At 42.5% G+C, this 26215-nt stretch overlaps 1 protein-coding gene across 2 annotated transcripts in view; it reads left to right on the top strand.

The window, feature by feature from the left end:
* pdlim2 (PDZ and LIM domain 2 (mystique)) overlaps nucleotides 1–25962 on the top strand; it is a 37957-nt gene extending 11995 nt beyond the window's left edge. For both annotated transcript variants that reach the window (XM_086207183.1, XM_086207184.1), the window contains exons 4-10: nucleotides 3243–3312; nucleotides 3590–3738; nucleotides 6026–6089; nucleotides 19907–20025; nucleotides 23714–23862; nucleotides 24709–24820; nucleotides 24960–25962. In XM_086207183.1, coding sequence (XP_086063309.1) covers nucleotides 3243–3312; nucleotides 3590–3738; nucleotides 6026–6089; nucleotides 19907–20025; nucleotides 23714–23862; nucleotides 24709–24820; nucleotides 24960–25152 — 856 coding nt within the window. In that variant the 3' untranslated portion in view covers nucleotides 25153–25962. The remainder of the gene's footprint in view (nucleotides 1–3242; nucleotides 3313–3589; nucleotides 3739–6025; nucleotides 6090–19906; nucleotides 20026–23713; nucleotides 23863–24708; nucleotides 24821–24959) is intronic.
* The last annotated feature ends 253 nt before the right edge of the window (nucleotides 25963–26215 follow it).

Here is a 26215-nt window from a genome sequence, read left to right as displayed (position 1 = left end):
TTTTGGCTTTGACACGCTGTTTTGAGATGAGCCAAGACCCTGTTTGGATGACCGGGAGTTGGCTACTAAAAAGGTTTTCCTTTAAGCTCGGCCCACTCTTGGCTGGGAATTTGACTAAAGGTCCTCCCTAAATTCTCATTTCTTGTCGCTCTTGCGCTCTTTCCCTCTCTTTCCTTGTCTAACTCTATTATTGCATACAGACACACATTCTCTCAAGCACGTTTGCGTTCACATAACTTCCTCCTTGGATGTCCTAAGTCCATGTGAGTGGATTTTTCCCTGCTGACCTCATGTTTCCCACCAAGCCAGAATCAACACCATAACTTGCTGCCTGCCTGGGACAATGCCACTGTGTAGCTCTCCATGTCTTCAGTCCTGCTCTCTAAGCTGTCAGTAGTTTTTAGCCCCAAAATCCTGATTTAATCTCCCAAGCTGCACATTATGCAAGTTACCTGAAATATAAATAAAAGCTCAGAGGTCTGGAGTTGAGCTGCAAAATGGGCAATGTTGAATTTGATCTTTACTTAATTGAGAGCAGAGTTTTCCAGCCTAATATCTGATTGGCAGCTTTTCCCACATCACACAGCTGGTGTGATGCTGTGTTTTTTGCCCCACTGCGAGAAGCTGATCCACAGAAAAGGGGAGTGTTTTCAGTCACATCTGCAGCTGTGGAGAGAGGAGGGGTTTCTCGTAGTAACACACGCACCCCAGGCAGTACAAACTGGAGGTACTTTTATAGCAGCAGAGCGACCACAGCATCGCTGTCTTGTCATTGACCCAGAAAGCTTTTTTAGTCAGGCTTTGTTCGCAGGTTCTTGTTTGGGCTTCATTGTTCATTGAAGCCTTGTGGATGATGTCACTTTGACCGAGCAATTTGTCACTGCCATTTTCTCTGATCTACTCTCATGTGTGTACATGCATGGCTATCTTTGTGAGAACCGATTTTAGTTGTAAACCATCTAAGAGGGGACACTTTTAGAAAGTGAGGAATTTCTGAGATGCATTTAGAGGGTTGCTTTTGTTGGCAGAATATGATCTTATTTTGTCCTCTTTCTGCACTTTTACTTTATTTTGGTTCCTTCCATTACCTCACGTATCACTTGCAGTAGAGTGGAACTAATAGAGGATCAGCGATCTGGGGATGTATTTGATCGATGTGTCAGTGCAGTGAAGCAGAGCGTAAGCAGCACGAAATAGATCCCCTGGTTTCCAGATTAGTCTGAGGTGTTTACTTGGAAACGAAGAGGAACCAGAAATTAGCCCTGTAGGAACTGGCAGCCTGCAGATGGGATTACGGTTGGTTTTTTCTTCCAATGTAATATTTAATTTGTGGTGTTGATGAGAATTTCTTTATTGAATTTGTGGTGCTGGTTTATTTTCCTTTATTGTTGTATAGCTAAAAATGTCACACAGAGTAATAGGTAAATACATGTTTGAAATGCAATATATCAATCAATCACAACCTGGCTCATTACTTTGAGAAGCAGAGCTGAGTTTTAAGACTAAAAACATGTTTTCACATCACATATTTGCCAGTGACTATCTTTTCTTCCATGACACCAGCTAATGTGGACCCTTGATTAACTTCTACACCCTCCAAAAAAGCACAAGCCTTGAGAGAGACTTTGTAGATACCAGCCAGAACTGGTCCAAAGCACACAGCATAAAAAAACAGGACAACATGTCCTTGTTTATCATGGATTTGAATCCCCTTGAACTGAGTATTTAGTGTTTTATTATTTCAGTTGTCAGAAAGGAGAGGAATTCTTAAAATGCACACGTCTGAGGAATCTGCCTCAGGCAGGTTATGTCCAGGCCTCTTGATGATGGCGATGCACACTTCGTGTAAGCAAGAGCTGATTTATGTTGGTTTCTCATCACTGTGGTGTAAAGTCTCACTCAGCATTTTTGCCTGAAGCATTTATCTGTCTACCTCTGTAAAGAAGACCTGTAGCGAGAGGTCATTGGTTATAGCTCCACACGGATGTGATCACTGACCTATAATATATCTGATTGTCTGTAAATCATAACTTCCTCTGGCATTTGTACATGTAGAAAAGGAAGTTTAAATCACAGGGAACTTTTCTTAGCCACACAGTTCCTAATTCAAAGCAATTAAATTTATAGGCTCGCCAAGTATCTTCCCTATGGGAAGAAACCCCTTAATGGCAGCAGTATCCTCTTTCGTTTTTTTCTTGACATCCCTCCTGCACACAGTATTTGGAGCCTAGGCCTAGGTGCTGTTTCTGGGTGATTTACCACAGGCATCCAGGCCTTCCTGTGTGCCTCATTACCCTGGGCTCAACCAAGAGACAGCCAGCCTCTGGTCTTGCAGCTGGGGGGGTGGGGGGTGCTGTTGCTGCTACGACCGAGTGTTTGTATTGGCACCTTTACTACCAATTTTTCCCCACCAAATTCATTGCTTACTGAATGGTTTTTTTTTTCCATTTTAAAGTGCAGCAAAACGCTTGAAAGATGAGACTCATCAGGAGAATATTCTCTACATGGAGACACAAACTGTAAAACTTGTCTTCCTCAGTAAATATTCATGTTCGCTCCTTAAACTGATTACCATGTAAAACATATTCCCCTCACCAAATATATTTGTTTCCTTAAATATGGTATGAAATACTTGAATTGTCTTTTTTTTTTCAGAAAGTAATTCAAACCAATCTGAAGGTATTTTTAGGCCTACAGCCTGTTTTTCTCTGGTCTGAGTTGATGAGTTTGTAAATTTGGAGGATTTTCCCCTTGGTTAGTTTATTTTCACACAGAGAAAAATCTGAGCGAACCAAAATGCGTCATACCAGACCGCTAGAACATTCCCTCTGTTTATTGGTCAGATGTGTCTTGGGTGGGAGCAAGACGGTAAATTCAGGAAGAGGGTCCTGTGGACATACATTCTACAAAGTTTTTACATATATACAGTTTTTTCCTATTGCGCAAGCTGCAGCAGTTTGCATGCTCTGCACATCTGGTTACAGGAATGCACCTGAGTGCCATTGCTAGTTTCGTACCTGCCCAAATGGACCGCAACAAAGAGGAAAATGCACTGGTGTTTGATTCGATGATACAAGGCAGCTGCGGAAATGCCCTACTTATGGTCTACCCTCTGTGCAGTTTCCTGTTGTGATGCAGTGATGATCAGACATTATAAAGCATTCCTCATAATTTGAGATTGAAACTCCAGGTGAAGTCAGATATTATTGGTGTTGATTTTCGGTGTTTGTCTGCCTCTCAAGGCCTGAAACCCTCAGCCCTGGACAGACGAACGGCATCAGCACCCCTGAACAACTCACCGGACGCTTCCAGGTCAGAGCTCAATACATCTACGAAGTTGAAAATGCACTCTTGTACAAACCATTGTTCGCAAGTTGTTTTTTTTCTAGTTTCACAAGTATCCCACATCTGTACGTTACTTCGAGAAAGTTAAGTGTAGTGATTTAGTACCTTGATTTTGTTAAACTGAGCTTCTTTGCTGAATACAGTCAGTAGCTCTGTACCAGCGTACACTATTTACTCTTTGTACCATGTGCTGAATTTCTCTCAGCCAAAACAAATGTAAATACATTCCTCTGCTGTTTTGCAGGAAGCGGTAATAGTGAGCCGGGATGAGAACCAGAACTACAGAGAGTACACCATTTCCAGCCCTGCATCACTGTCCCCTGGACCTTACTCACCACATCCTCCTGCCAGCCCTGATGGCAAGAAGGAGCAGCTGACACCAGCCAACAGGAGGTAGTTCACATGACCTGCACTGACGTGACATCAGTGTTTCACCTTTTCTGAGCAGATCATGTGATGAGCATTGAGACCAGAAGATTTTTAGAGGCAGATACCAGCCTTCTGCAGTAATCTAGATATTTTAAATCTACTCGCAAGCACCTCTTAAATGCTTGATTTTAGCCCTTGAAGAATAAAAACCCACCAGTAAGTTAATTCTAGTCATCCCAGAAATGTGCGTTTTTTTGGGGGGGATTACTGTCACTGTCAGAGGGAAAATTATACAAATTATTAAAAAAAAATTTTTTCCCCTAATTCAATGTTGTATTGTAGAAGAAGTGACCATTGATTTGTGCTATCATCTTGTAAGAGTAGGAAATGTATTGCATACTTTTGTTGTATCTATTTTGATGCTGAACTTTGTCTCAAGGCACTTGACCCCTGTGTACTTGTCTCACAGTCAGCATCAGCATTCCAAATTTACTGAGCTTCTTTCTCCTTGATGCAAGCGTTGAGTGATAGCCAGGAACATTCATCATGACTGGAGGATATAGTATCTCGCTGTCTTCACTAGATGTTTGCGATACAACCAGGTACCATGCTGAACAAGCTGTAATACTGAGAGTATATTCAAAATATTCAGCCTTTTTCTGGTTGAAAATACATATTGCCATACAGATTTAAAAAAAAAAAAAAACTGCAGGGGCAGCTTGTCCACCTGCATTGTTTCCAGTGTTATAACAAGAGATAATGATTACAACCATTCAGAAAGATTTTCCTCTCCGAAGTCATGCATCTGATCTGGTTCCTTGTAATCGTTAGTTGGGACAATCAGCCTGAAGGATCAGATTCAGATCAGACATTCTTCACATCATGAACAGGTTGTTAGATAATGGCGAAGACATTTTGAAGCTCAACAATTCAGATGGATAGTTGAGTCTTTTGTAGAAACCTGTTCTTTCACAGCTCAAATGGGCTTAAAACTGGACAAAGAGCTGCAACAAGTGCTCTCTTGACTCAACAACAGTCCCCGAGTCAATAGGTGTGAGAATAACAGCAAGTGGAGCCATGGGATTGTACTGTAGTAACAAAGGATATGCACAGGATATCACATTCCACAGTTTGCATTCACGTTAACAAAGGACAGAATGTGGAACGTTCACCACGCTTTCTGCGTGCGCAAATATGTGTCGACTCTCCGGGACAACTTAGCAGGTCACAGTTGAAACCCAAATGTTGCCCTCACCTGGACTCGAGCAGCTTCATGCCCTTCACCTCCTGATTTCCATTCATAATTATGTCATTGCAATTCCACCTATCATTTTGCTTTGTTTGTTAAACATTATTTCTATTTTACGATAATAAGTTAATCGCTGTTTTACGTTTTAATAATTGATGATCAGTGTTAACTTAATCAAATCTATGGTGCACTTAATCTATGATGTAATATCACATTAAAATGTAATTATGGATTAAATCCCATATTATGATATGATGTTTGTTGCAACATCCAAATACCTTTTTATATTGTGATTTAATTCTTTTGTAAATACCTGAAAAGAATAATCAAAAATCACATCGTAGACAATTTTACAAGGACAGTATTGTTTTAAAGGCCTCCTCCACAGATATTAAAGTGGTAGTATCATTCCACTCTTGTGATTCTAGTGTTGAGATGCACCACGCTGGCACATCCTGACCTGAGTCGTGAGACTCTGGTACTTCTCATTTTCACAACTTGATTTAAAGTCCGACAATTTAGTTTGACAACAACCAAGTGAAATAAATGTGTAAAGCAAAGTAAAAAATTGAACAAAACAAAAAAAAGCCACTTTTGATTCCACTTTGACATCCCTCATCCTGATGTTTTATTATCACGGCACTTCGATTTGGACTAACAGCAGATGCTCGCATGTTAAAATGATCTTACTAGCAATTAGCGTGACTGTTACTGAGTGACCAGCAGTAGGCATGGGTCTGGTTTCTCGTTCTCTCCTGCACTTCCTCCGCGAGCGGCTTTCCTGTTCTTTTGCCTCTGACATCAATTCTGTGCTGAGTTGAGTTTTGTGTCCAGTCAGCTAAAGTTATGTACTACAAAAAGACATGTAGCTTACAGAGCTCAGAGGTGGAATGAAAAAGGCGCCACTCTGCTTATCGGAAGTCAGTGTACTGTACCATCGAAATGGTATCGAAATTATTTAACAAACACTCGGAGGGTTCTGTAATGTGATATCGTCCTGAAGCCTCCCCAAAAATCCTACTTGTGCTTGTGTTGCTGACATTCTGTTGTCTTATGTTTCAGTGTCCAGCTGCGTTCGTGGTCTCCAGAGGAGAAGAGTCACCGGCTGTCTCGGCCACTTTCACAGGTTGGTTTCTGTTGTTTTGTTTGGTTAATAAACCAGACAAATCCCCCCCCCCCCATTCCTATGTAACTACAGCTTTTGAAGCAGAAATGTTCAGATGTCAACAGCTGTCCACCCTGTAAAAGAAAAACAGCTGAATTCCAGCTATAAAATTTCTTTAATTAGTTTGGGACAGTTGGTTTTCAGTGAGCCTGAAATTACGGCCTCCTCCCGACACAAAACAGAGAGAAAGTTTGAGTTTGCCCCTGTCGCACCATCACTGCTGTAAAAATCAATTAACTTCATACCTCGGATGATATATGATGACAGTTGCATGACTTCCTGTGTATCATATCACACATACTATTTGGAACTCATAAGTAGTTCAGTACACAGAACAAACACTTGCAGATGTTTAGATAAATGTTATGTGCCCTTATAAAGTATATGTCTGTCCCATGTTGTAGTTCGCTCAGACAGTGCAGTTGAGAGCGTTCATCCTGCCGTCTGTAGCGCTCTCTGAGATGTATTTATTTTGACTGCACTGCCCCGGCCTGTAAGAATAACATGTCTGAGGTCTTGGCTTTTCCTCCTGAATTGTAACTCTGTGGTGTCACAGAAGATGCCCTACAAAGGTTCGCACACCCCACTGTATTATATGTGGACTTCACAGTAACAGCAGGATACAGAGGGGGTTTGACATTTTCATAGCTGGGAGTGGATAAACGCCAAAGGTCAGTCTTTAAAATATCTGACATTCAGATGAACAGCAGTCAAAAGCTGCTGCAGACACATCCTATTTCAGGACATTTCATCAAATGAATGGCCTTCACCTTGAGCTGTCTGAAAGGAGACAGTCTCAGTGAGTAGTAAAATATGAAAAGCGGTCAAATAAAGATGTGGGGTTATCGTGCGAGTGCCACTAAAATATGGCCTGCTTATTTACCATTCCAGCAACAAAACCAAGAGGGAGATCAGGCGTCTGGAGAGACTTCAGTGAGTTTAAGGGAGAAAATGTTGTGGGAAAGTTCATCATCAGCTATTTCAGCTATGACTACATGCTCAGTCTCAAGCATGGGTCCCACTGAAAACAGAGTCGTCGAGATGACAGAGCAGGAAAAACATACAAGACCCTGGTAATGGCACAAGGAATTCCAGTCATTTTTATAACTCTTGTGGACATCACATAAAGTTAGATAAATATGCAGAGGTTTTGAACTTCAAAACAGTCGAGCGTTCCTTCCATGAGGTTGCTGGCTGAGAAGTTCCGTTTTTAAAGTTTCTCTTCGGGTTTGGGATTCTTGGTGTTTACATGTTAAGTGGGATTCAGATGCACTGTCACTCACAGCAGGGTCCCGTCTCTGAGAGCAGTGGCTTCTGTCAGAGACCCCCCTTTGTACTTCATACCGGCCTTTTGATGACAGTGTTATTACTTTTCAATATCTTTCCAGTCATGACTGCCATAGAATCTGTTCCCAGCAAAATAGAGTCATCAGGAATGCAATATGGAACCCCTGTGATTGCAAAACCACATGGCATACTGTCTACTTCCAAGTTGTTTTAGGGCTGTTTGGAGACTTTGCAGGATGTCTGTAAGGAGATATGAATCAGTTCAAGACGGTCCAACTGACCTAAATGTCATAGGTGATGTCCACTAGGACGCCCCAGAGTGAGACGATGGTGCTGTCTCTACATGAGACTAAAGCTAGAGAAGTAGCGGTTTGTCATTTCATGGTGAAAAAAATAGTCATTCTGACATTTAGGTTATAATCATACGTCAATGTAATGGCTTTTTTAATGCTTATCTGAGGGAAATGAGCCTTTTGAAGAGGGATGAATTTTTTTTTTTTTATTAAAGGTGCCCTCCACTGGTTTTACATGACCAATATACCTGTCATGAAGAGCGCTACTGAATCCAGTAATGCTATAGCTGCTCTGGCTCGGTATTGGTATTATCTCTGAGAAAACATCTGTGATGATCTTGAAGTGAAATCTCTTGCAAAAAGTTTGTGAGACAAACTTGATGGTTGCATGATTTGAGGATTTATCAGACAGAACGGCTTTAACAAAATGTTAAGTTGTATTATGGGATAGTTGGGATGCCCCCTGCCACAGTCAAAAGAGGAAAGTATTAAAGCTGCTGCTGCTTCAATTTTACATGTTTTTTAAGAAAAGCCTCGTGTGTCCCCCAATTTAATGAATGCTAAATTAATCTCGATAGTATGTGTATTGATAAATATCTGGCTATTACATGACAGGTTTCTTGAATCATTTCTCATTGAGGGCATTGTAAGCCTTTGTTTAAATACGGACGCTAATGTGTTCTGCATCAATCCAAGCCATGATCGACAACCCATTGTGGAGTTACTGTGAAGCTGCGGCCAGCCAACCATAGTGAAATAAACTTCCGTACTGGCCTACAAAAAGCACATTAGGACTTGTGTTGTGGCAGAGAGCGCCGTCAGTCTGCCCCGAGGAATGAGCTCGCTGCTGTCATGGCCGTCTGTCTGGGACAGACTCACATGTTTGTGGTATTTATGAAGCCGCCCATTCTGCCATACCATTTTTAAAATCACCTTCTCTCTGGTTGTTGTGTTGGTTCTCTGTCCTCTGAGAGCTTTCACATTCCTTCGATCCCCCTCTACTCCAATATCAACTTGGCCCTTTTTTGCCTCTTCCGCTGCTCAATCAGGAGATTTGAGTTAATAACAAGTTTTGGATTTTTAGGCAGACTGCAGCTTGAGATGTTGCTGTGTCCACTGCTTTAAGATCCCACTGTTTTTCTTGGTAAGACACGCCCTGCATACCATTGGAGCACTAGGATTGGCCCGGGATTCAGGCTTATGCAAAGAAATGCAGTGTTGATTTTGAAACCAAATGAACCAGGACATTTTCGTACTGGGGTGTAATAATGATGTTTGATTCCGGCTTGGTCATGTAAGCTGTGTAATTGACAATGTGCCATATTCTCCTTTTGTTGTGAAATTATAGTTGCAACAAATAAAATATAGTCAGAATCTTCAGAGCAACTTGGGTTTGTGTTACTGAACAAACAAATGGCGGAGAGATTGTTGCTTAATTTAAGTGATTACATCTTTATGCAGACCTGTGGTGGTGGGGATTCTGCTGTGGCAGAGCTGTCAAAATCAACACGAGCATTGCCTCGGGCTAACATGGATGTCGAGCCAACCCTTAGCCTTGGATGGCATTTTTCTTGAGAAAAGCTGTAGGATTCTTTATAACTCATGGTGACTGCATCTTGACTTTTTGCCCGTTTTTTGCTGATAGCTGAGGTTTGGGATTTCGCTGACCCCTTCCTACAAAGGATGTCAAGAGCGGTTTTACAGTGGTGATGAGCCTCCCTCCTCAGTGCTGTGATTAGTGAGTTACAATCTTTCAAATACCCCAGTGGGGAAATGGCGAGGAAGAGGCCTGCCTTGGGCAGTGTGTACATTATGCTACTTGGGCTGGCAGGAACACAGCCGCCGAGTGAACGCTGAGATACAGACCTTCCATGACAAGGGCCTCTGTCCTGGCTGAGAGGTGCAGAGTGCTGCTGTATCAGGTGATCAGCCGCTCTGAAAAGCTCCTAAAAGGTTTTTCCACACTTGTTTTGGCTCCTTTAGGGAGGAGAGAGAGATGCGCAACAGGATCCCCTGTTTTCTAGGGTGTTGGGTGTCCTGAGAAAATGCCTGTGTACAATAGTGGCAGTGATGGCAGAGGCCGTGGAAGGCTGGTGCTGCTTTTTCCCTCGAATCACAAGGCCTGTCGTTGTGCGATGGGAGCTGGAAGCAAGGGGGGTGAGGGTGGAGGGTAGTGGACACCAGGGAGCTTGCTGACATTCCCTAACTGTACTTCAGCCATCACACCATTTTGAAAAGCCTAGACGTCTGTGAAGAACAGCAGTGTCCTTTGTAGCCAAGTCAAACTGCCTGCAGCACAACGCACAAGACGTTTATGATAACATACAGTAGAAGTATTTGTTTAATATGGGTACTGTACCTTGTATAACAGATTAACCACAGACATTGCACATGCACACTGACATTTATATATATTGTAAACTTGTATAACACATTTTTGTAATTTGATAGAGTATTTTTTTAGAAAATCTACACAAGGTATTGTGACTAAGAACACTAAAGGTGGGTGTAATGAATAATGAAAGTGAACTTCAGTCTGCTGAAGTATCCTGGAGCAGCAGTCCCACCCTAATGACCAACGCTGATCGCTGGCCGTCTGTAAAGCAGAGACAAATGCAAAGAGAGCTTGGAATGTAGTGAAGCTGTTTCACTTCAGAGAACGGTCCATTAAGTCCAACTTTGAAACAATTTCAACAAAGACTTGCCTTACTCTTCCTTTTTATTTATAGAGAGCAGGTTGGTAGAAATGTGACTGCAGTAAAGCAGAGCGGCCTCACAGTCCAGCTGTTTGAATTGTACTTGTTGTGTTGCGATGATGTGCTGCAAATCTATTCTGAGAAGTACAATTGGCTCAGAGTCCAGAGACAGCTGTGGTTTTGATCCTGATCTGGACTGGAATCTTGACTTTGAGGATGACAACTCTAGTATCTACTAGTTCACCGCCATGACATAAGGACCAAAAGACATTGTAAATCAAATTCTCCAGACCAGTATGCGACTGTATGTGAACTGGCCGGCCAATGTAATGATTCAGAGCATCTGTTTATATCATCAAGAAGTGACCACAACAGGATCTCTGCTGCAATGAACTGTGCCAAAACCAAGCTGCCTTTCACAAGACACGACACACCACTGAGCCATTAGGCCCGGAACCATGTCTTGGTTTGCATTTGGACTTTGAGGTTCCTGAGGGTTGCCTTACTGGGCTGCCGGATCCTGTGCTGGGACAGGATGGCTGCTTTATAAATATCCTTCCTAGTGCATGATGATTCTTGGTGTTGGGCTCGTGCAGACCAAAGGTTTCTAGCTAAATCTGTTGGAATGGATGTTGAAGATTTTTCGACAGAGAAGGCAGGATAAATATCCACACGCATCCTCTGTCCCATAAATCTTTCTGTCCGCCACTCTCCTCACTACACACCAGTAGATTTGCTCTATTCTGGAGGTTGTGGTTGATAGGAGTGCAAAGTTGTGGTCATTCCTTTGGAGCAGAAATTCAGATTTGGCATATATGAATAGAACTAAATTTGTGTTTTTTAAAATTGAGCCAAATGCGAATTTATATGGCACATACTATTGGTAGAAATATTGAGGTTACTAGAAGACTTTTAAAGATGAATTTACCTGACCTTTCGCCTCAAAACCAAAGAGCAGAGAAAGTATGTCTTTTCCTTGATGATGATGCTTGGGAATGATGTACTATTTTAGGTCTGACATGAGTTGGGCAGTTGTTTAGTTTGGCAGTTCGGAGCTGTGCTAAGCCGAGCCAGTGTCAGGAGCGGTGCTGGCGGTGGCCACGGTGGAGGGATGTTTTCTCCTTCTTTGCACAGTGAGCTCTCTAACTGGACAGTGCAAGGCCTTTTCACGTGGACCCATAGCCGTTAAGCTTGGGGTCCATTGTGGCCTCTGCGCAGGCAGCATGCCTCTCATCATCCTCACTGATTGATCAGCGTGCCTGTTTTTCTTTCCCCTGGAGTGGAAAAGCAAACTGGGGCACTTTTGATTCCCCGTGCTTTCTAGGCCTCCGGGTGCACTCATGGGGACACTAGGCCCTGCAGGTTTTATGGGGAAATGTTGGCTTGGAGAGATGGGTCTTTTTACAAGTTGGTTCTGTTTACGAAGGTGGTTGTGCGGTATGTCAACATTCCAAAAGTTGTTGTCAAGGGAACGAAGCATATAACTGCCCCTCAGTGTATTCATGCCAGCAAAAACAGACCTGTCAGCATATATTCACCTACTTTTACACAGGATATAACCTATGTTTTAGGTAATGGTAACTATGACAGTGTTTGTTGGCGATGAATCATAATTGCTGAGCTGGTAAAAGACGCATCAGCACTTAACAGTCTGAAGGTTTCATACATCATGAATTCATGTCTTGAAGGCATTTTGGTAATTGTATTTTAGCCATTCAGGGAAATCCCCATAGAAATGAGCTGCTCCATCATATTATACTGCAAAAAAGTCAATATTGCTGGAACTGCCAGCAACCAACTACTAAAAATACCAAAGAATGAATCCATAGAACTTTGCTCTACTGCTTCTATTGCCATAATAAAATCCTAGAACATTTCTGATTGCTTTGTGTGAATTGCCACCAAGACGCTGCCAACATGCAAAGCTGTCTTGTACCTGTAATGTTTTCATTTCAAGTTCACCATGGAGTCAGCGACATAAGTCATTACAGTTGAACAATTTGGATCTATAGTTTTCATTCACAAACATCCAAAACTTAATGTTACTATACAGCAGACTTTGAGATGAACCAGCGCTCAAAGATCCTGCTAGTATCAGTTTGTGGATGCTTTGAGGTTACTGTTGGTTTTTAATTTTGAGTTTGAATCGAGTTTTGCACAAACAAAAGTTGTACATTTGTAGTGATTTAAACAATGCTGTAACCGTTCAGTGCACATGCAGGCTCAACAGTAAACGCCATACTGAAATATTTCTGTGCAAAGGTGTTTCAGCGCTCTGAGTTATGCGGTTGCAAAACTCTGTGGATCCACAGGATGAGACAGACCAAATGGTTTTGTGGGTGTGCATGACGAAGGCCACATCTAATTACCGCAGTTGTGATCCTGTCAGACCAATTCAGTGCCTGTGCTGAGCTTTATCTGTCTGCAGAGACTTTTTATCCCAAATGAGCTGGTCAAAGTGAGAAAGTATCCAACCCCTCTAGCCTGAGGACATTATTTTATTTTTTTAGTAGGACAGTCCTCTTAAGCTGTGTTTCCATTCATATATTGTCATGTGCATTTTGAAGTATTGCATTAGAAAAAGTTAAAGGAAACGGTGGCATTTATAAATTGATCTCAATCTCACAAACACATTCACACTTGTGGTGGTTTTTGCTTTGTTCAGAAAAGGTTACTGCAGTTCCGTTGAGATAGAAACACCTTTGGCGAATAAATTTAGATGTTAAATTCTGTTTACAAAAAGGAAAAAAAAAATGCTTTGATTTTTACACTGGGCTTTACGCTATTAGATTTGAATGCTGATGGTTCTTGCTTAATGAAATATTTAGTCAGTATTCCTACTGCTAATTAATACATTTCCATCTGAGCTTTGATATTCACTGAATGAATAAGGAAATGAAAGAATCTTGCTCTAAAGAGAGGAGTGAAACTCAGCACTTGTCCTGCTGGACCCACAAATTATGTTAGCATAACAGTAGTGAATAGAAACATGCATACATTTGCATTTTCTTTTGCAGATTTTCTGAAAACGTTAAAATTTGATATACCATTGAATGGAAACCCCACTATTGATGTATATGACAAGAGGGATGCGTGTGACCATAAATTAAAAGTATCTTGAAGTCCAGCAATTTAGTCCAACCATAATCAACTCCAGATGCCTAATGACCTTCATGTACTGTTCCAAGTGGAGCCTTGTGGGGAATTTAATCGTGTTGAAAAATGTATTTCTTGTTGCAGCCAAATTAACACTGACTCATATTCATTCCTGACTGGCGCTCTCACTTTTGGTGGCAGTGTGGGGTGCCTCCTTCAGACCACCTACTCTACGATCACATGAGACAGCTTTTGGTTTAAGGGGTCTGAAAGTATTCACTGTATTCACATTCCCTTCCTCACAATTCACACACATTCAGGTTTGGGCTTATTAGTGCTGAGCTTCAGGCGTGATGAATGGTAGATAAAAAAGGGTTACCTGAATCTCTTTTTGTGAAACATGCCCTGTAGCATCCCCTTGTGATGGCACTGCTGACTCTTGTGATGTACTTTACAGTTTCTCTGACATTCAGTTATTTTTGGAAAATGGAAGCGGTGGTGTCACAGTCACAAAGTTAAAGCTGACAGTGGCAACTGTGCCCCGAGTGAATCCTGCTCCTCACCATCCTGTTGTCTCTGCTGCTCATTTGGCCTCTTATCTTACACACTTGGTTTGTATCTGGTGTAGCCTGATGGTGTGTGGCAGCGGTGAAGGTATTAGCACTAGCATCACCGAGATCTGACACTTCATTCCATGTTAATGAATGCAGCTCTATGTACGCCTCAGCCAAGAATGTAGCCACCAGTATATGTAGAAACATCGTTGAGGGTTGAAAGGATGGTGCTCGACTTCTAGAGCTTACTGTGCAATCAAATGGGTCGACTCTAACTTTGATCCACCATTTAAAAAAAAAAAAAAAGAGTATAGATTAGTCATGTATACATATTGAATTAAACACTTTAAGACTCATTGTAACTGATACTAATACTTTTGATACTGTGAAATTGTTATACTTTCTGTGAAAATTATCATACCATTGCAACCCTACTTCCATGTGGTTCTGGATAATTATAAGGTGGATGTTTTACCATTTTCTGGCATTTTACAAAGAAAACATTGTCCAGTCATTTAAGCGAATCCAAAGCCATTGTGATGATGATTTTTGAATTTTAATGTAAAAAAGATTATGTGTTTTTTGCTGGTTTTTTTTACTAACCAAGCATGTTTCTTTATGTCTGGAGAATATGATTTGTAGTCCAACCTGGAAGGCAAGGCTTCATTTATCATTTCATATTGTGACACTTTTTACATTCTTCAAAAACTTGCAGCTCCCATGATTTAGATACTGCGCTTGGACGTATTGCAATCTGAATAATATTTTGACTGATTTGACTGTAGTGGTTGGGCTGCACGGTGGTGCAGTGGTTAGCACTGTGGCCTCACAGCAAGAAGGTTCCGGGTTCGAGTCCCAGCTCGGGTGCGGGATCTTTCTGTGTGGAGTTTGCATGTTCTCCCCGTGCCTGCGTGGGTTCTCTCCGGGTACTCCAGCTTCCTCCCACCGTCCAAAGACATGTTCTTTGGGGACTAGGCTGATTGGATTCTCTAAATTGACCGTAGCCAGTGGTTGTTCGTCTCTGTATGTTGGCCCTGTGATGGACTGGCAACCTGTCCAGGGTGAACCCCGCCTCTCGCCCGTAGATGCTGGGATAGGCTCCAGCCCCGCGACCCTTACTAGTAAGGAATAAGCGGAAGACAACGATGGATGGACTGTAGTGGTTATGGTTTCCTGGTGAATTCTAACATGATGGTGCAGTGCGGAGGTGAGCCATTGTCAGCTTTTAAACATATTATAGAGAGTTATCATCATTATTGTTATCAGCACTGAAGTCTGACGCCTCAAACCCTCATTAAGTAACCACAGTGGAATATGAGGCAATAAAGGGCACGAAGAATGTTAATGACATATTATCCATTCCAATACAAACTCTGTGTTTTGCCATATATTGTGTTGTGTTGGAGAACGTGAAGACACAATGCACCATCGGTTAGACATAATTACAAGGCCGCGTCTGTCAGTGATAGTGGATAACGAGTAGGTTAACGCCAGCCTCAGGTTTCCTCAGGACCTCCACCAATGCTCACTTCAGGAGAGGAAACGTTAGGCACGGCTATGATTATTACTCAGCCCAGGACGTCTGGTGTCCCCCTCGACCCATTGTTGTTACTGCAGTCATGTATGTGGTGGAGACAGTAAACGAGTAGTTATAGCATTTTCTTATAGTAGCGCCAACCTTCCCAAAATAAAAGCTCCTCTAGGCATCTGTACTGTGCGTTGCTGGCCCATGCCCTGTAATTGAAGCTGCAGGGTGGTAATGATGATGATGCAGAGTGGCTTGCTTGGAGCCAGACTGAAGGCTCCTCCACTGGCACTGTCCCCAATGTCTCCCATGAGCCCTGATCTGAAACAGCTGCCCTCACTTCAGTTTGCCATTTTCTGTTTGTTTGTGTCTTGATGTGGCCATCCGTGTACACAGAGGCTTGTTTGTGTTTCAGAGTGATTCTCTTGGATTTTTCACCCTTCAGCCATCCTGCACAAACTCCTCTTAAACATCAACAAATCCTGCAGTAATTCGTTTACTTAAATTAGATTATATCAGGTTTATTGAACAAACACTTTTAAACAAAGGCCATTCCACTAACCCCATGGTTGGGATGTAAACAGTGAGGTCATATCTGAGGACACCACAGTTTCATCTGGGTCTGATATGATACACAGAATATGACAACAGATGAAACCGTTCGCTACAAGGTCAATTCTGCACCAAGTGTCATGTCTGTTTAACTCATCCTCACACAGTAATCTCCCTCTTAAATTGAATCCATCCTGTGCTTTCTGACAAAAATATCAATACTTGGCTGCAGACTATTGAGTGTTGGATATTATAAGGAGTGTTACAACCATGGTAATTAAGGTATGTAAGCGATGTTTTGAATAGGGGGAACCTATTATCCCTGGAGACAGGAGGTCTATGACCACCACTCATCCCCCATCCTCAATGTCACTTTTACATCTTCGTTATTATTATTATTATTGTTATTATTATATTTGGCTCTGCTATTTTTTCTACATAAAACTGAGGATGGTGACAATACAATTGTAACATGTATTGTGTAGACAAACAGAGTATTGGATTCAGACTCACAACCACAGCATTTCAGATGGACACGCTAGTGAGAAGGCTAACACGCATGGGTACTTTAATCTGTCACCAGCATGTCTCTTAAATTGTCGGTTGGCGCTGTACTCGCTCGCTACTGCTACACCCCCTCATGGCACCAGGTTCGCTTAAACTCTTAAGTTTGAAAAAAATAGATTCCAAGGTATGTTTTTGAATTCAGAGGGCCAGATGCTTTGCACAAAACTGCTGTGTTTCAGTGGGCACTTGCGCAACATGTTGTCAGAGACCCAAGTTTGTTTTGATTTGATTGATGCAAACCATTCCAAGATAAATTCACAACAGGAAGTACAATCAAGACCTCTGTCAGACAACCAGTCTGATAGCCAAAAAGCCCCATATATAGTCAGCAAGCAGAAGGAAGCATCCTCTATTAAAGATTATTCAGACTTGTATTACTCAGTTCAGTAGCACTCAAAGAGAAAAAACTGAGGTGAATAACTTTCAAAACATGTCTACTCTCTGAAATGGTTCAAGAACAGCTCGCTCAGTTTTCTGTTTGCCTCGGTTGATTTTACCAGGGATTGTTTAATTAAAGTGTTAAGTAATTCATCAGGAATGTGTGGGCACAGATGAGATTGACAGTGGCCTGGAAACATTATTAAACATACCCATGACTGACATCTTGAGTCAAATGTTACTCAGCTGCGACTGGTGCTCATAAGTATGTGCCATTACCTTTTCTCCAAGTGAACCTCACCCACTTCAAACCAAACCAGCCAACACATATGAAAACGGAAATTCCTCCCATGAAATAGCTGAGACTGCACTGACTTTGAGAGAAAATACTGTATTCAGGGAGAGTGCCAGTGCTCACTAAAGTTTTAGTTTTTGGCAGACTTGGCCTAATGATCTGGGGTGTGCTGACTATGAACTCCTGATTACAGGTCAGTGCAGCCTCAATCAGCGCTTCCTTCTCTGGCCAGCCGCAGTAACCAGCAGAAGAACTGGCTTATGGCTTTCCTTCAGTGGTCTCCCCCATCTTTCACCGTACTCCTACCCAAGACAAAATAATAGGCTCTCCTCATCTCTCATCCGCCCCTCCCTAAGTTTGTTGGTGCATGAGACATGGGGGCATTGTTGGCACTGCCATTGCTCATTGTTTGTCTGAGATCAACCATGTGTAATGTTTGGAAGCCTACAATGGAGCAGTGATGCTTCTAAAACAAAAGTTTTGGGTGATCCAGTGCGAAGCAGTTAGCAGCTGTACCATGGTTACTGCTATAAAAGGCTGGCATCGGCAGCTGTTTCTCCCCCTCTCCATCTTTCTGTTTTCTTAACTTCAATGCATTCCTCTTGAGTCTTGTAGATCAGAGTTGGGATCTTGTATGTAAATTCTTCTGCTGCTGGATAGCAAGAGGGTTCGCATTCGGTAGCCAGACACTTATATAACGTAGGCTTGGTTTGCATTAGTGTGGCTTCATGTGCATGAACTGCGGGGCTTCACAGGGTCTTCCTGAAGGAATTCCTAAAGCATGTATACCAAGCTGGTTCTATATGCCCCTGAGATTGGTTCACAGCAGGAGAGGATGTCTATTCGTGTACTGATGATGATGGAATATGTGATGTTATGAGCCTGCTGTTATTACACCGGGTTTATCCTGGGAGGAATCTCAGGGAGACGTCCCAATGATCATTTCTGGTAAAGGCTTCCTGGCACGCACCACTAATCTGCCTACTCACTAAGGGAAAAGAAGAGGAAAATTGGACTCAATTGAGAACAGAGACATTGTTCAAAGGGTTTCTGAATTGGAAGCGGGTGCTGGCATTGGACACACAAATCTTTGACTCCATCACTGCCACTGTGTCAATTCCGAGTCCCAGCATCTGCCCCAACTTTTAGATAACGACTGGTTCAAAGAGGTATTTCTCCTAACACCGATGTCAGCTGGTGTTCAATGGCAAACGCTTTAGTCTTGAGTCGTTTGTGGGCTGTTTGATTTGAAAGTTTTCCTGGACTGTGCACAGACCTAAAATAACAGCCTTGTTTCCTACACACACTGGAAATGTTGAGACTGTTTGGAGGCTAGTTTGTGTTTAAAAGTTACTGAGTTTGAATTTTGCAGCAGTGCATCTAGTAAACACAAAGGGATCAGGAAGTGGTCAGTGTTACGGGTGAAGGAGTCAAGATCCCAGACATTGTTGTGATTTGTAAACTATTTGCTGGTTGGGATTCCTGACACTTAAAGTGTCTGGGCTGAGTTATGTGCTGTGCAGACTTGGTGCAGGTGTGCTGGGTGTTTAGTGAACATGCGCCTGAGGTCAGTTTCACTAGTAGCTCACTCACACTCTCATTACATAATTACACTTAAATCAACCAACCTTCGCTCATCTTGTAACGGTGTGCTCCGAGGTTCAGTTACGAAGCCTGCAATAAAAGAATGTCACTGGCAGGTCTGCTGACTATAATTTCTGTGTACCTACAGTGATTATGTAGCGCCCCCTTGTGTTAAAAATACAGAGCAGCCTAATGACAAATCCTGAGGTGGTTTTTTCAGTTTCCTCCCTGAATTACTCTGTTTGTACAGTGAGTGATCAGTTTAGCGGAGCGAGGCTCTTGACATGTGGAACATTTACTCTTATGTCATGTTGAGGGACAGTTTATAACCACCATAATGGTTATGAGATTTTTGCCACATCTGGAATCAGTTGAAGCACATGCTGGCTCTGCCTTTCCCATCAGACCAGCGCTTGTCAGCGCTGAACATCTTTTAGTCTCTCAGCAGAGGAACTGAACAGCGATAAAGATGATTGAGATCAAAATCCTGAAAGTGACCAATCTGCAATAGAGGAATGTTGGGTGTGACACTGGCGGCCTGGGAAGTTGGGTTTCTGTTAACCAAAGGCAAACAGTGACAATGTATATTGTTTATTCAGGATTCATCAAACCATGTCGCTGGAACCCAGAGAAGCTCTTACAGTGTGAAATCAAAGGTCTGATCAAGTGTTCTATGTGAGCTGGTTCTACATCTGGAGTTTATTTGAGGCCCTGATTTGATCTTGACTAAATACATGTATATCCTTCATGATGGTGTGTCAGACTTAAGTTTATTCAGGGTTGTCACATAGTGCAGACCTCTCAGATTTAGAGCTTCCTGAAATACAGACTCTATATTAGTTCAGTGCCAGCATGCCGCCTGCTGGAGCTGCAATCCAAAAAACCTGCTTTTGCATTCTGCCTCTGCCTCATAGATTGGCTCTTTCATTGTCGCTTGTTTTTCCTTCACAGGACTACTCCACTGTAGACTACAGAAACAATTCTGTGTCCAGCAGGACCCCGACCCCGCCGGGACGCTACTCGCCCCACAGCCCCATTGATCAGGACATACCCATGTCCCCTCGTCGCAGGTAAAACACTTTCACTTTACACACTCCATTTTGGTTTAAGGTAAAAGTTGGGTTTCCTTCCTCTGTACTAAACCTCCCAACGTCCCAGAGTGTGTGTTAATAAACTGGTAATCATCCAGCGCCATCTAGAGGTCATCAGAGTCAAGAGCACAAGGTCTTGTTTGTACACCACAAATAACAAGAGGAGCTTCAGGTTAAGGGCACATCTTACCTTTGCGGTTTCCCTCATTGAGAGATGATTGATTCAGCTGTGTTTGAAGGCGTGAGGCTGTATTTTATCGTTTTGTAGAAGTCATCTTTTATAGAGAGTTTACTCTATGATCGAGCTGAGGCAGTTCTGACATAAACTCCAAGTAATTTATTCATGTTTGCCACAGCTGTTATATTTAAGGTTTTTTTTTAAACTCATAGTCACAGTTTTACTCTTGACAATTCAGACATAAAATGTATTTAGAATTGTTTTTAACCATTTTCTAATAGTTACATCAATATATCAGCTGCTGTGTACCACCATATGTCTGTTTACTGACAAAACTAACTTCAACAGACTTCAAAATAACATTATATTATTAATGATGTTATGTTATTACTTCAATGTACTTTATCATTTTCTACGATGATGCTGTTTTTTGTTTCCTGGCACTAAATAATGCACAAAACAAACTGAACAAAAACTTCAAAATCATCAGCATCAGTTTAAGCTATTGTCAATTAACTATTTTAAAACATTATTTCGATGTCGGCTCAGAGCTTCACAATCTGCACCTCCCTAATCTTTGCATTCTGTCTGTCAAAAATGCATCGTGGGCTGGAAAGTCTGTGAGAGCAATGTCTCATTTCATGTCCAACTGTTGGCCAGTTTGTGAATTCAGTGCTGATGTGCAGCTGCAGGCTGAGCTGACAGCTTGTTCAGCCTTCAGGAAACACAATACTGTGAGCGCCACCTGTGCTGTAGTTTGCTTTTCCCACTTGGCCACCTCTGATGAGGTGAGGTTTCTATTATTTGACTCATTTTGTGTGCAGGTGCTGCCCTCTTAACCTTTTTTTTGGATTGACTTGGACACTATAAAGTTTTGTGCCTCAACAAAGATGAAAATCTTAAGTCTGTCACATAATACTTTGTGCTCGTTCTCTCTGCTGGAGCACCTGGTGTTCGTGTTTCCACAGTGCAGGATGGTTAACCACGGCTTGTGATGCGACGTGTCAGCAACTGCAGTCATAGCCAAATACTCCATATTCCCCCCAAAAGTTAGATTTCTACCTCTCCCCCTAATTGGCCCCCAGCTTGGAGCCCCAGCCTGGAGCCCCCAGCCTGGAGCCCCCAGCCTGCACACCAAGCATCTCTCTGCTCCTCCCCAGCCAATCACAGACGCAGTGACACCCCATTTACCCGCCCATTTATGTCACACAGCCAATGAGTTGCAGCCCAGGGGCACACCTTTCAGTCAGATTCTTGTTTTTCCTGCCTTGTCTAGTGTAGATAGTGATGTGTGTTGCATTTTGGTGTGTGTGTTGATGTTTTACACGTGTATGTTCAGATTAACTGGAGCAGTGTTAGAAAAACAGGGACTGTGACTGGAAAAGCTCCCTCTCTTTGTTCCCTCTTGTGTTCTGAGGTGAGTCTTGTCCTTTGGAGTTCTCTTGCTGAGGTTTTCTGGAAGCGTTTTTTATTAAGGAAGCTGGTTTGGGATCTTGAATGTTTTGTCTTGTGCACATTCCGAGTCTCGTTATCATGAGACTTTAGTGTGAAGCATGAGTATGGAAACAGGCTTGTCTCAGATGCAGGTATGATATAGATGTTAGACCATGTAAAAGCATGATTTCCACATTGTCAGACCTACCACTGCAAATTCCTGCGCTCTACTACAGCTTGTTCAGATGAACGCTGTTCTCGCTGACCCTCACTTTCCTCCCGTTCAGACTTTCCATTTGTTTTGAGACTGCATGTCAGAGGGGATGTTGAGCGAAGCAAAAAGGGGAAATGGGCTGCTGAGGGTGGAGCTGAGCATGAGGAGAGTTGGGAGGTTGTGCTTTAGAGGTCTGTTTTCAATTTGAAGCATGTTCAGGGATGCAGAGGAAAGAGTCACATATTTGTTGTGTGTTTGCCATCTCCTGTTTCAGCCAAGGAAAGTGTAACGCAGGCGGGAACGTTACACATTTAACCCATATACACAAGTGTAGAAAACCCCTCCTGGACGTGTAAGATGCCAACCTGTGAGCCACAAAATGCCATTCAAGACAACAGTGTCTCAATTGTTTGTCTATGTGATTTATCATGAAACCTACAAACCTGGCCAAGGGTCGGGGCTCAAACCCCTTTCATAAGCATTCCCCAGTTTAAGGGTTCCATTATAAAGATCCTAATCATACAACTGGTCTGGTGGTTAGATGACTATTTTACACTGCAAACAGAATCTCGGTGTCGCTGGTTGTGCCTCCTGTGTTGGGACTCTTCCTGGTAGACCATCTCATGACATGTTGCCCCATCCAGCTCTGTTGATCAGGTTGTTGGCTACCAAACGGAGGAATGTCTGCACCTCTACTGGCCACAAAATAATTTTACAATGATTTCCTTCTCTAAGGCTTGAAATTATTGACGTACCCTCATAATATTTATTTCTTTTTAAGTTCACGGTGCTTGTGCCGAGCAAAGACAATCAGATGTCATGTCAGGTTCAAATGCTGAGTGTATATTTGTCCATGAACAACATTTGAGGTCATCGTCTGTCTTTAAATAACACAGTTGAACAGCAAAATACTGTGATGGCGGATGGGCGGGGCGGCCAGTTGACTGATTCTTGCATCCTCTGCTCAGCTGGCTGCAGGTGATAGGCATCACACCACACCTGGTCCGGCTAGTGCACCGGGCCAACCGGTTCATACTGACAGCAAGCACTCACCAACTCCCTCCAGACAAATACACAGACAAAAGCAGATAGTTTGTGTGTCTTTCATTTGGCGATACGTCTGTCAGCAGAGATTTGGAGGCTTGTGTTTCTTCAGCGGGGGCAGGGACGGACAGCTAATCAGCTAGAAACACAGTGTGGAAGAAACTATAAAAAAAGTAACTGCTCCTCCACCTCACCAGGAATAAAGAATGCGCTTGTAAAATGCGCTACTGTTCTTTTTGCCTATTTCCTCATTAGTGGACATATTATTCTACCCTGAGGTGAAAGCTGTCTCTCCCCTCCTGCCCCCGTCTGTCTCTGACCAGCTGCATAACAGCCACAAGACACAAAGTTATTAGTTATTTTCACTCAAGCAGAGCAACCTCTTTAAATTTGGCCACAGTATGTGTGCCGCGAGGCTGTTAAGTATCTATCGGGGCAAAGTACAAAGTATACGGTCATGTACACAATCGTGGCTGCGTAGAAGACTTAGCATTTGGGAAACCAGGCTATGTGGATTTCAGTTTTGTTCTTTGTTTGCCTGAAGGGTGTTTGTGAGTGAGAGCAGCACCTCCTGTAAGTGGATAAGCGGTGGATCCTGTTGAGAGTATGATGTGCGACCTCTTGCCTGTGGTGTGCAATCTAGACTTCATGCTTGGAGGTCAAAGTCTCATAGCCAGCTGCTGCCTCTTTCCTCATTTCCTCTGGATTCCAGACTCTCAAGCTTCTCCATAAATGTACATTTTGCAATGAGCTCCATGTATGGATGTGATTAACCTGTGATATTTTCTGTCCCGCAGTAGTTCGAGCTCCGACTTTGTCATGCAGAAGTTCGACAAGGACTCAGAGGTGTACAAGATGATCCAGGAGAACAAGGAGTCCCGCACACCACCTCGTCAGTCCAACACCTTTAAAATGCTGCAAGAAGTCCTGGAGGCCGACGAGAAAGGTTGGAAGGACACAACCTCACAAACACACAGGCATAAGTGAAATAGGCATATTCTATAGTTAGTAAGTTTGGCTAGAATTAGTTGATTAAGTCAATCAAAAGAAAATGAATATAATCTGTTATTTCATTGTTTTTTCAACTTAAAAATGTGAAGTATTGGCTGTTTCTAGACTGTTAATGCAATTTTTTTTTGTATCTTTAATTCATTTATCACAGAAAATTAAGGAGTCTTTTGATGTGGGACTATTGAATGGACCAATTAAACCATTTGATCATTTCACTTTACCTCTGGAAAATTTTGATTTGCATTTTTTTCCAAATGTGGATGAAATTTTTAGAAGTAAATAACCTCTTCGTCAATCAATCCTTATCCTTAGTCCGAATCAATAACATGCAAAAAAGATAATAGCGCAAGGTATGCTGACCGAGGGATGATTGTTATTGAGAACAAGATCCTTTTTTAATATGAAATGGTGAAAACCCAATGGTTGACTGACTGAATCACGCACGTTACGTACAGTGGAAGAATGGAAGAACAATCATTTTAATGGCGTACATCTGCTGCAGTCAACAATTTTAACATCAGTTGTGTTTGTGGACAGCAGATCCTGGAATGCATCGCAGTTAAACGGTTCGGAAAATAAATCTGGATACTAAAACATTCTTTCATGACGTGAAAATGACCAGTGTGTGGTTCCTCGTGTCATAAAGCAAGTCTCCGGGTGGAGAGCTCGCTGCGAGCGGGAGACAGTCCACTGACAGACGGAAGACAAATACAGTGCTGATGTGATCAAGAGAGACGCAAGCCGCCAGCAGCTGTTGATGTATACGTGTGTTTGATTCCAGAGGCGGCGCTGAGGTTCCCAGGGAAGCTTTCACCCAATGTCCCCAAACCAAGCGCAACAGTGGCGGGTGTCAGCAAATACCACACCTGTGAGAAGTGTGGCACCAGCATTGTGTAAGTCTCACTTAATACACGTGTGAAAAGAAAAAGAAAAAAAATCTTAAAAATTCAGTTTCACTTCCTGCTTTGTGTGGCTCTGGAGTGTGTGAGGGAACCATTGTTCACTGTTGGAATGTGTGACGTCTCTCCACAGCACACAAGCCGTTCGCATCGGGGAAGACCACTTCCGCCACCCAGAGTGCTACACTTGCACAGATTGTGGGCTCAACCTCCGAATGAGAGGTCACTTTTGGGCTGAAGATGTGATGTACTGTGAGAAGCACGCCAATCAGAGGTACCAAGGCCCAGGATGTTCACCCCGATCCACCATGTCCCCTCGCCAGTGAGTCTCCACGCCACACCGCTGCACCGCTCTGGATGCCGAGTGCTGCTGGTCTGCCTGAAGCTCCACCTCATCAGACTCAGTTACCACCACTTTGGACATATGGCAGAGGATTTTCTTTTCTGATCACATTTAACCATATTTTGCAATACTCTAATTCACTTTCTTGCCTGTCTTATAACTGTTTGCGAACCGGGGCCGCCATGGTCACTTTGGGTTGTTCCTCGCTCTAATGATGCACAGCTGCCATGGACGCCGCCATCACATCAGGATTTACAACTCTGAAGATCTGGACAATCTTTCGCAGACACAAAGGGACCAAATCTGAACTACACTGCATGCCATTTTGACAATGTACTGTGTGTGTGTGTGCGTGTGTGTATGTGTGTGAGAGTAAAAAAACACAAAAAGAAACAGCAGTCCATGTCGTTACAGACACAAAGGAATTTGTGAACTTATTGCTAGAGTCAGGCCAAAAGCCCTTGAGTTATTTCTTTTCATTTGTAAGCAGAATTTATTAGTAGAAATTTAAAAAAAGAACCATGTTTGCTGACTTTTTTTTTTTGCTGTTGTGTTGCTTATGAGGGACTATAGATTAATTCAGTATACAAATATTTTTGATGTTTTCGTGGGTGAGCTATATTCCATCATATAGACCATTTAAAATGCATAATGTATGCACAGGACATGTAGTGTGAACAGAATTGATGATGATGATGATGATGATACTTCACTTGCCCAGTTACAGCAGTACTCAGAGACGCACCATAATGTTCGCATTTCATGTGGCACTTAATAAATTGCACAACTTGAAGCTTCCTCTGCGATGTGTTGGAATAAGTTTTCGAATTGTTTCAAGTTTCTTACATTGACTCCTGTGTCATTTGATTTTTTTTTTGTTGTTGTTGTTGTTTTTTTTGGTACCCAGAATCTCTTGTAGTACACCAGGGTGGCCAGATCCCAATACTCCAAATGTGGGATGCAGTACCTCATTAGTGGCTAAAGGTAGACGAGGTAATGGTGCTTTTCTTTGACACAATGATTGTTCCAAGCACAGCATCTGTATG

This window comes from Aulostomus chinensis, chromosome 6, assembly GCF_037954235.1.
Source record: "Aulostomus chinensis isolate RoL2024-O1b breed Wild chromosome 6, RoL_Achi_v1.0, whole genome shotgun sequence".
Classification (NCBI taxonomy): Eukaryota; Metazoa; Chordata; class Actinopteri; order Syngnathiformes; family Aulostomidae; genus Aulostomus; species Aulostomus chinensis.
This window is presented reverse-complemented; position numbering and strand designations above follow the sequence as displayed.